General features: G+C 38.6%; 1 protein-coding gene across 1 annotated transcript in view; it reads left to right on the top strand.

The window, feature by feature from the left end:
- The first annotated feature begins 4,893 nt into the window (after positions 1–4,893).
- The window catches only part of LOC142108234 (extracellular calcium-sensing receptor-like), a 31,150-nt gene continuing 24,310 nt past the window's right edge, over positions 4,894–11,733 (top strand). Inside the window, exon 1 of the mRNA XM_075191864.1 lies at positions 4,894–5,151. Within this exon, the coding sequence (XP_075047965.1) occupies positions 4,894–5,151 (258 nt within the window). The remainder of the gene's footprint in view (positions 5,152–11,733) is intronic.

Raw genomic sequence — 11,733 nt, 5'->3', positions numbered from 1 at the left:
ATTGTAGGTGCCTATACGCAGATAAAGATGGTGGTCAGCAACACCAGCTAAAGGCTTCAGTTTGACTGATTGCAAATTAACCTCTGAAGCTGAAAGAGCTTTCTTATTAATTGTGCATATACTATATGATTTTGTGTACGTATTTTTTTAAAAAACTTTTTTTTTGGCTACTTTTTTTTGAGAAAGAAAATTATATTTAATGTCTTTTTTGTATTTTTGAATGCTAATCAAACTTAATAGCAAATGCATTTTTCACTGTCAAAACAAATGTTAGAAAAGTTTTCTTGTGCTTTTGACCTAGATAGCTGTACGCAGGACCGTAACTAGGGCTGTGCGATAGGGGCGACCGCCCAGGGTGCAATGCTGAAGGGGGCGCAATTTAGGAATGTTTTAGGTTCATTTGGTTAAAATTGAGGGCTAGGGGGGAGGCATTTATCTTTCTCGCCCCAGGCGCTAGAATTCTACGTTACGGCTCTGGCTGTACGTAAAACTTGGTGTAAGCAAGTCTGACGTAAACCTGGCCCATATGCTACCCAGGGCATGTGTAAGATTGCTCGACGGCCTTGGCAAAGCTTCAGCCTATCACCCCTCCTCCCCCCCAATACTCACTTCCCAGCCCCTCACACACTTTAGATTTCTAAAATAATACATAGTTGTCAACCTTTATCGATTGGCCTCCGGGAGTCTCGGTGTGGAGGTGGGCGCGAGGGGACAGGGCTCAGCGAATTGCGTCATTTTGGCCCTGCCCCCTGTGATGTAATGACGCAAACGCTTCATTTTAACACTGGGGGCGGGCCAAAATGATGCGATTCCCGGAGAATAACATCATGGAGGCTTCAAATCTGCCCCCTTCACTAGGAAGTGGGCAAATGCGGGAGAATTGTCAGCTCTCCCAGGAGTCCGGGAGACCTACCCGGAATTCGGGAGTCTCCGGGTATCCCGGGAGAGTTGGCAAGTATGAAATAAAAATAATAAAGCTCTTACCTACATTGCTATACTGCAGGAGAAATTACAGTACTCTCCTCACTTCTACCAAATGAGTCTTATTTTCAGACAGGTAGAATGTTGTCAAACAAAAAAACAGGCTACGTATGGTAGTAAGGAAAGCAGCTCTGGAAATCACCAGACATTGGGATCCAAAAAAAGGGCATGTAAACACTGAACTCCAGGGTAAATAATTTTCTGGGATGGGGTTTAAGTAAAATTTTCAGTTTTGGGTGTAATTAGTTTTTAAGTTTAATTGATCAGGTCTGTATATTTAAAATATAAAAAAATTCCTGAACAGAACATGAAAAGTTACTTTCTCAACAGTAAAGTGTTCCTGGAAAATGTGCCACATGGGGCATATTCAATTAGCCATGGACATTGTGTCTACGCGCGGCTGAACATTTTTAATGTTAATACGGTACCGCAACATCGCGGATATCCCTTTGCAAACCTTTGGAGACATGGTGAACGGAAATCCGCGATGTTGCGGTAACCTGGAGTGCCTCCGGGTCCATTCTGGAGGCACTTTGCGCTTAATTGAATATGCCCCATGATGTTATAAGGAATATATGTGTCATATGGTGTATTGCTGTTACTGCCTACTAACAGTCAGGGGTGCATGTGGGGTCCAGCTCCTAAGTGGAAAAGACACTTATTACAAAACTGAGAGCAGACTGAGACATATCTCCCTCTTTGGGCTTAGAGAGGAGGATTTGGGGAGGTAGTGGGTGGGTAGCCATAGACCTAGTGCAGTATGCTTGTGTTAATGCTCCATGCTCACTATGTTGAGATGAAGTAGTTGTAGATATTACTCTGCTGTGTCTGCTATACTACTGGTGTAAGATCCGCACTGATAGTTGTACGCATTTTGCGTACTATTCCAAGTTACGCCTATCTTAGGATACGTGTGGCTTGGAAGACAATGTACAGGACCCCTTGTATGTGTAAACTGTGTTAAACTCTACATGACCCCCCCAATGTGTATTTTGGTGGTGAATTCGCCCAATTGCACATGCACTGGATCAAACTTGTGGCTCTGAAAACACAAAGGGCCTGATCCATTAAGGAAAGTAAAGCAAAAAAAAATGACCTTGGCAAAACCATGTTGCATTGGAGGGGGGAGACAAATTTAAAATGGGATGGCAGATTTACAGTTGGGGTAAGGCATGTTTTAGATCAACTTTAAATATCAGTGTACAAATACAGTTATCTATTATTTGTGTGCTACATGAAAAACAGTCAGTATTTAACTTATCTGCGCAGTAATAAACTGATTTGCACCCCTTGCATTGTAACATGGTTTTGTCCAGGAGCAAACTTACTAATTTTTTTGCTTTCCATAATGAATCAGGGCCAATATATTTATGTATAACATCTTATATATATTAAATTGCTGTTTTAATTAAAATAGCAAACCCTGTCATATATCTTGCAATTCATGAATTCAAACACCTTTCAGACATTTTTGCCTGTTGCTAAAAAATGTGCACTTTATTTTTTCAAAACAGAATGAAGCTGTGTATATACTTCATGGAATCTTCCTTTGTGTATCTCATCCTGATACTGCTGCTGCTTCTGCTAACAAATTGTGATGATACGTGTGGAGCACCACTCAGTGGGTGCAGACTGACTAATGAGAACATTAATGGTTACACTGTAAAGGGGGATATAACACTTGGAGGGCTCTTTGCTATCCATTTGAATGTAGAATATCCAAAAGTAACATTCAGAGAACAGCCACCACCTCTCCAATGCCGCACGTAAGTCTTATTTTCAGATCTGCATAAATACACAATTTTGCTTACTTTCCAATTGCACTCTATGGGCATGAGTCATTAAAAAAAGTAAAGTAAAAAAATGAGTAAGTTATCTCCTGGATAAAACCATGTTACAATGCAAGGGGTGCGAATTAGTTTACCATTTTGCACATAAGTTAAATAATGTCTGCTTTTTCATGTGGCACACAGATACTTGTTAGCTTATTTGAACACTCAGTTTTAAAGTAGACCTAGGACATGCCCTGTCCCAACTGTTAATCTGCCATCACATTTTAAATTTACCTCCCCTCCAAAGCAACATAGTTTTGCCAAGGTGCAAAGTTACTCATTTTTTTTGCTTTGCTTTCCTTAATGAATCAGGCTCAATATGCATAAGAATATATAGTAAAATAAATAGTGGGCTCCATTACACAGCATGATCTCAAGAGCGGCATTGAGTAAGGCTGGTTACACACTACAGGGCTTCCAGCCGTTTACTGGGCCAATGGACCTGATATCGCATTAGTGTGTACGCTCCAACAATAGAGCAATGTTGTTCCAATTCTGCAGTGTGTATGCACTCACAACCAGCAGTGTCCATATATCTCTATGGAGTGTGAAGAGTCACTATCTCTGAAAGTAGAACTTGTAAAACGTGTTTAGTGTGTACACATAAGTCGGCATGCTGATCAGGACATTTTTTTTTCAGTCATTGGTAAAATCGTTAACTATATCACACCAGGAGAAATTTTGTGTAGTGTGTATCCAGCCTACGGGTATACACTTCATATCCACAGTCCAACATATTTCCACTTTAGAACCAACTCTTTTATAAAACAAAATGTTTCCATGTTTCTCCTAAAATACAGATTTGTTTAGTTTCGTTTATAGATTAAACATTAGTAAGATGGAACATGAGGACTGTCTCTAATATATGTAGCACTTTTATGTAATGTAAGATGACATCTGATCAACACTAGTTTAACTCCACTCATCAAGGATGGCCCAAAATATGCACCCCGAAAATATGCACCCTCTGCTTTTATCCCATTTCAATTATCTAGCTTCACAAAATTAAATTTCATATTTGTTCCGCTCCTCAAAACTATGTACACATGCTGTATATGTGTACTTTCTCTCACGCCAACAAACTCTACAAATTGGCCGGTGCAAATATCTGCTCCTCCTCAAATGGTTCCATCCTTCTCTGCAAACCGGACATATTTAGGCACTCCTATACATATCGAGGGGCACAGCATCGCAACAATATTTTTTTTCTCTGTGTCTCAGCCATTTTGCATTTTATTCATGACTCCATGTAGTACAATCTACTTTAAAAACTTTTTTTTTATATATATATATATATATATCCACATATTCACCTAGGAGAACAACAGCATTGTAAAACAGATTACCTGTGCAGCTTTATCTCTCCTCCACTGCCCCCCTTGTCAGGCTTTTAACAAGAAAGAAGCACTTGGAAAGCCAATATAAATAAGGCTGGTGCTGGAGTGTCTCAGCACTCTATGTTCATTTTATTATATGGCGCGAGTTTGAGCTGTATCTCCAGAATAAATCAACGCCTCTGTGTTGTCACTCTTCTTTAGGCAAATATTTAGGCTAATGCATGAATCTAAATTGTGTGAAATCTTTATGGATATTCCTCCATTAAAATCTAAAATAATGAAATCCTTCATAGTTTAACTTATGTATGCATTGTTAATTTATAGATTTCATTTTTATGAATTGGGTGGTAGCATCCCCATCCCCCCAATTGTGTGAAATCTTTCAAAATTAGGAAAACCTGATTGTCATCACACATGCTAGATTCATATACGAAGACATATATAGAAAGTACACATTCGGGTAAAAAGAAATTGTGATTCAGTAAGACACTGTAGATGGCACAGATTATTACCAAAGCAATTGTAATGTCACAACAGCACAGTACACCAAAGTCACCTTGAAGGCTCCTTTTAAAGGGACATTGTAATTCAAAGAATCACCCAGATCCACACAATCAGTGCTTTGTTTATATGTTTCCTTTCAAAGTATAAAATAATGAAATCCTTCATACTTTTACTTATTATTCTTACTTACATTGATTATTTGTAGGTTTCATATAAGGTATTACCGCTTCCTCCTGGCTATGGTGTATGCTATACAGGAAATCAACAGGTCAACAGATATTCTGCCAAATATTACACTGGGTTTTCAATTGTATGATTCCTGCTACAATGAAGTTAGATCATTGATGGGGACAACATGGATCTTATCAGGGAAAAAACAAACAGTGCCAAATTTCAACTGTGCAATAGAGGGCATACCAGCTGCTATAGTTGGGGACATAACTTCTAAAGCCTCAATTCCAGTGGCTAGAATTCTTGGACTATACAGATTTCCCCAAGTAAGTTCCTGCAAGATACTGCTGATTTAAGAATACGGAAAATATATGTCCTAATTAAAAATTCCCAATGCAATGTGAGTCTGTTGTTACATCTTACAAACATTCTACACCAGGCCTGGCCAACCTGTGGCTCTCCAGGTGTGGTGACTACAAGTCCCAGCATGCCATGCCAGTTATAGATTGACGTTCTACTGGCAAAGCATACTGGGGCTTGTAGTTTCACAAGACCCGGGGAGCCATAGGTTGGAGAGGTCTGTTCTACGTCATTCATATTGGTATCATGTAATTTAATTATATGTTTGATTCTCTAAAGATTCAGAGAATCATAAACAAACTGAAAAACAAGGTGTGCACATATTAAATAAGTTGTTCGCTCCCATTGTTTGTCTGTATGCATGTTTTTTTCAAATGAGTGTCAACATGACATTGTCTGTATCATGTGCAAATAATTACCTTAGGTGGTTAAAGGGCCTGGGAAGATCAAAATGTTTCTTATATACATGCTATAGATCATTAATGAATTGTATTATGCTGACATACTGTATGCAAAATCAAGATTTAATGTTTATGGTTTTGAATGTGTAGAAGTGTAGAAGTGAAGGAGGTTGGGAATCATATATTAAGGCCTTTCCAATGGGGCTTGAGTCTAGAGTGCTTTTTTAGCCAAGCAAAATGACTTGATTTCTTCACCACTTAGAAGGAATTGAAACTGATTACTTTTTGCATTGTATAGCAGACATCCATTAAAGCAAATATTGGCACACACAAAAGGGAAATTGAAATAAAGTCACATTGTTATTGTTAAGTATTGTACAGGGTGAGTCAAAAGTCGCAGTACACCCTTTTATTTCAAAACCTCTACAAGAATTGGGCCGATTGGCCAATTTTAAGATGGCACCCATGTTTGGTACATACCGTAAAAGATAGACCACGTCACCCATACCTTACTGGAGTATTCAGGTTTCCCAATTCCTGTAGAGTTTTTTGAAATAAAAGGGTGTACTGCGACTTTTGACTCACCCTGTATAATAAGTAAATATACAGTAAATAAGGCGGAAATGTTCATTATTCTATGGAAACAAAAGAAAAAGGTCAAATTAAGGGAGTATTAAAAATGCAACAATAGAAAATGCTGCTCCCAAATATTCAAAAGTATTATACTGCTACCCATTTAACCAAAGAGGTCCTTTTTCACTCACCCTCATTCACAAGACTCTGGGTAGATATAGAAGCCAAACTCCGCCGATTGATCTCTCCATACACTCTGTTGTGGATCTCCATCAAACACTGTCCACCCCTTTCCCTTCTTTCTCCTGCTACATGATTCTCCCTCAAAATATTGGATTATAGCACATCCATCTACCAACTGATTAGCAATGCCTAAATTATGACCCCCTTGTGGAACAAACAAGCTTTCCGTAGACTCCATAACTGCTTTAAGATTTGGTCCCGCCATAACATTAGATTTTTATCCCATGCGATTCGTTCCTGAATTTGTGGATCTTCAACGTCGTTTTGACATCCCTCATAGTCACTTTGATCAATTCCTACAACTGCGACATCTATACCACTCTATTCCTGAATTTAAGCTGACTTACCAGCTCACTCCTTTCGAAACATTTTGTGTATGTAAATCCCCTTCCGGTGATCTTCATCATCATCATCATCATTTATTTAAATAGCGCCACTAATTCCGCAGCGCTGTTCAGAGAACTCATTAACATCAGTCCCTGCCCCATTGGAGCTTACAGTCTAAATTTCCTAATATAGACACACAGTCACACACAGAAACAGACAGACAGACAGACAGAGAGTGAGACAGACAGAGAGGGAGAGACTAGGGTCAATTTGGATAGCAGCCAATTAACCTACCAGTATGTTTTTGGAGTGTGGGAGGAAACCGGAGCACCGGGAGGAAACCCACATAAACACAGGAAAAACATACAAACTTCACACAGATAAGGCCATGGTCGGGAATTGAACTCACTACCCCAGTGCTGTGAGGCAGAAGTGCTAACCACTAGACCACTGTGCTGCCCATCTTATTTCCACCCTCTGCCTCCTCATTATAGCCCACCAAAGAAACCACCTACAAATTAGTATTCCAATGGTATTTGTTCCCTACCCATTTACATACAATTTACTCTGACTCCTCAAAGCTCTGTTGGAAACTTTGTGGTCAGGAGGGTTCTTACGGCCAAATTTGGTGGACTTGTCCTAAGATTGTGAGATTCTGGCACTATCCATGACTTGATCTGCACCATTACAACCCTCAAGCTACCAACCTGTTTGTCCTACTCCCTTTTACACCATTCTGTTTTGGATACAGATAAATACACGATGACCTTCATTAGTCACATCTTCAATGCGGCCAAATGTGCTATTGCAGCCGCCTGGAAGCAACCTTACCCTCATGCCTTGCTGGCAGTGATTATCAGCATTTGACAAACTTATATGTGTGAATATATCAGATTTATTATAAATGACGACCCCAATAAACTTCACACCATGTGGTGCCATTGACTCTTTGGCTGATACTTAGGGCTAGATTTACTAAGCTGTGGGTTTGAAAAAGTGGGGATGTTGCATATAGCAACCAATCAGAGTCTAGCTGTCATTTTGTAGAAGGTATTAAATAAATGAAAGCTAGAATCTGATTGGTTGCTATAGGCAACATTCCCACTTTTTCAAACCCGCAGTTTAGTAAATCTAGCCCTTAATCTCTGTTCTGCCTATACGGGAGGATTTTTCCCTCCGTTCTCTTTTTTACTATCCAGCGTTTATATGACCTTAGTAGACTTGATTTTCGATATGTCACTAGCGCTTATCCGGACATACACTCCTTCCCCTCTTTTTTCCTTACTAACATCTTCATTTGCCCTGTCCTTTCTTCCTCTCCTCTCCTTGGGGTATATTTACTGTACTGCGGGTTTGAAAAAGTGGGGATGTTGCATATAGCAACCAATCAGACTCTAGCTGTCATTTTGTTGAATGTGCTAAATAAAATAATAACTAGAATCTGATTGGTTGCATTAGACATCTGAACATCCAATTCTACAGCGCTCAATTGCCAGAACCTAAAACACACAACATAACTTTGTCTGTTGATTGCATATAGAAAATGACCAGTTGTGTATAAATGAGCTGTATCTGCATAATAAATATCATAACCACAGAGCGCTTGGTTTTCAACCTTCTCACGACCACCGCTGCTTCCAAAATAACTGCCAAGCAATAATATACAGTTAAAAGTACCAGTGTAGGTTCAATCTTAGGGATACCGTAGTAATCTGGGTGGATGCAATCCTCCAGAAATTGTGGACGTGTAATGTTGTGCCAGATGATAAGATATCCCTTGCCGGGGATCGGGTGTAGCGCCCTAGCGGGACTCAGATCCACCACCGTGAAGCATCTAAAGGATTCTGGATGTTTCAAAATTGATTCTCCCGTGGAGATGTGGATGTACAGCTTGCAGCGAGATGTTGATTAGTTCCAGTCGTCGGCAGTGCCCTCCAGTCCGTGTGTCAGCACCCAAGGAAGACCAGAGCAATCGATCAATTGTACCATACAAAAGTACATCAGTACGTACATTTCAGTAAATGCCAAAATATTCTTAATTGTCTCATCAACACGTTTCGTTCCTCTATGGAACTTTATCAAGAGTGAGCAATTACAGGTCTTGTTGCCCTATATACCTATTGTATTGTTTCCATTGGTCAATATCAACCAATACTAAATGTATCTATTTAACTCTTTAGTTACTCAATCCTCAGAGAGAGTGTATCCTTGTACAGAGTGTGCCTCATAGTCAGGAAAGGAACACAGAAGCAATTGAATGAATTCCTGCAGTACATAAATTGCAACCGGAGTAACCTTGTCTTCACTCATACTTGTAGTCAAACCAGAGTAGAGTATTTAGACTAAGAGATATATGTGGAAGGGAACATCTTGAAAACAAAAACATTTAACAAACCAGTAGATGTGAATGGATATATCTTGGCTGCAAGCCACCACCATTACAACTGGCTAACCAACATCCCGCAGGGGCAGTTTCGCAGAATTCGTTGGAACTGCACAGATTTGGATGTATATAAAGAACAGAGTGTACATCTGCGAGGTAAGTTTCTCGAGAAAAAATACAATCCAAATTTAGTTACAAGAGCTTACGAGTCCAATAGAGATATAGATCGTTCTACCTTGCTCAGATATAAGTCCAAATCGGACAATAGTCAGGAAACACAACGAGCACAAAAACCTCTGTTCATAACTCAATATTTAAGATCAGCTCCACAATTGAGGAAAATCCTCAATAGACACTGGCACGTGTTATTGAAAGATGAACAACTTCACTCTATCTTACCCACCAAACCAAAATTGGTCTTCCGAAAACAACCTAATCTGGCTTTGAAAATTACACATAGTTATATTTCTGGAGAATCAAAATCTAATAATTGACATACGGACATTTCTCAAAAAGGGGGCTTTTATTATTGTGGTACATGTACAAATTGTAAACATTTGGGTCTGAGATCTAGCAAATCCATTGATGTATTTCAATCTAATCAAACATTAGAACAATTCAAAATAAAACAACAACTGACCTGCAGTAGTAAAAATGTAATCTACTTATTGGAATGTCCATGCCATACCCAATATATGGGTCGCACCACAAGAAAACTAAAGGTTCGTATCAGCGAACATATTCGGAATATCTGTAAATCCAATATGATGCATAGTGTATCATGGATTTTTCAGCACACCATGGAGGAAACCAAAATGGTTTAAAATGTATTGCTTTGACCCAAATCAAACCAGATTGGAGGGGGGGTGACCATATTAGAAAGTTGAATAAAGAGGAAATGAAGTGGATATTTAAATTGAGGACTTTAGCCCCTAGAGGGATGAACATTGATTTTGAGATTAATACTCTACTCTAAAACAATATGAAGATTATTTATTACTCATTATCCTTAGCAACATGCTAGATGCTAACTGGTGGTGGCACATATCTTTGTACAAAGTGTTTTTTGTTAGGTAACATATACATTGTAGGGATATTGATATGTCAGTATAATGATATCTGGTAATATCTAATATCTAATAATATCTGGTAATATCGAATAGGAAGGAGGTTTTTGTTTGTTCTTTTATGTTTTTTAATCTCATATATATCTTCATTTTAATTTATTTTTAATTTTATTTTTATTTTATATATTTTTTTATTTTGATATAATTGTTTTTTATATATATATATATATATGATCATTATAATACTTAATCAACAACATGGTATATTTTAATAAGGGAATTTAGAAGGAAGTTTAATCATTACATCTAGTTGTTTATATATTGTGAATCCAATTGTTAGATAATTAACAACACTATGGGATTCTCAAACAAAACTTATAATATTATATTATATATACATTCCCTATTATTTTGTTATTTTATTTAGTATTGTCTTAATTAAATTATCAGAAAGGATGTATAAATACAACGATAGAGGCACACTCTGTACAAGGATACACTCTCTCTGAGGATTGAGTAACTAAAGAGTTAAATAGATACATTTAGTATTGGTTGATATTGACCAATGGAAACAATACAATAGGTATATAGGGCAACAAGACCTGTAATTGCTCACTCTTGATAAAGTTCCATAGAGGAACGAAACGCGTTGAGGAGACAATTAAGAATATTTTGGCATTTACTGAAATGTACGTACTGATGTACTTTTGTATGGTACAATTGATTGATTGCTCTGGTCTTCCTTGGGTGCTGACACACGGACTGGAGGGCACTGCCGACGACTGGAACTAATCAACATCTCGCTGCAAGCTGTACATCCACATCTCCACGGTAGAGTCAATTTTGAAACATCCAGAATCCTTTAGATGCTTCACGGTGGTGGATCTGAGTCCCGCTAGGGCGCTACCGATCGAGCGGTACACCCGATCCCCTGCAAGGAATATCTTATCATCTGGCACAACATTACACGTGCACAAGCCTGCAATTTCTGGAGGATTGCATCCACCCAGATTACTACGGTATCCCTAAGATTGAACCTACACTGGTACTTTTAACTGTATATTATTGCTTGGCAGTTATTTTGGAAGCAGCGGTGGTCGTGAGAAGGTTGAAAACCAAGCGCTCTGTGGTTATGATATTTATTATGCAGATACAGCTCATTTATACACAACTGGTCATTTTCTATATGCAATCAACAGACAAAGTTATGTTGTGTGTTTTAGGTTCTGGCAATTGAGCGCTGTAGAATTGGATTTTAAGACGTAAGATTGAGTACTTGGGGGAGTCTCTCTACATGCTGCTCGTGTCAGAGCGTTAGTTATTACTAGATTTGAGCGCTTATCCACAATATATACCTATATGTGTAATTGGTTGTAATAGACAACAGCTCCACTTTTTCAAACCCGCAGTTTAGCAATTATACCCCCTAGACTCTTGTTTTACTTACTGTTCTATGTCTTTGGTCTGAGGTTGTAATTATGCTCGGGACCTTATGTGAGCTTTCTGCTTCATCATTTGTGGATCCATGTCTGATGCTCAATTACTGTTCTCCAA

Source organism: Mixophyes fleayi, chromosome 12 (assembly GCF_038048845.1).
Source record: "Mixophyes fleayi isolate aMixFle1 chromosome 12, aMixFle1.hap1, whole genome shotgun sequence".
NCBI classification, from domain to species: domain Eukaryota; kingdom Metazoa; phylum Chordata; class Amphibia; order Anura; family Limnodynastidae; genus Mixophyes; species Mixophyes fleayi.
Note: the sequence above shows the minus strand (reverse complement) of the source record. Positions and strands in the feature narration are given on the sequence as shown.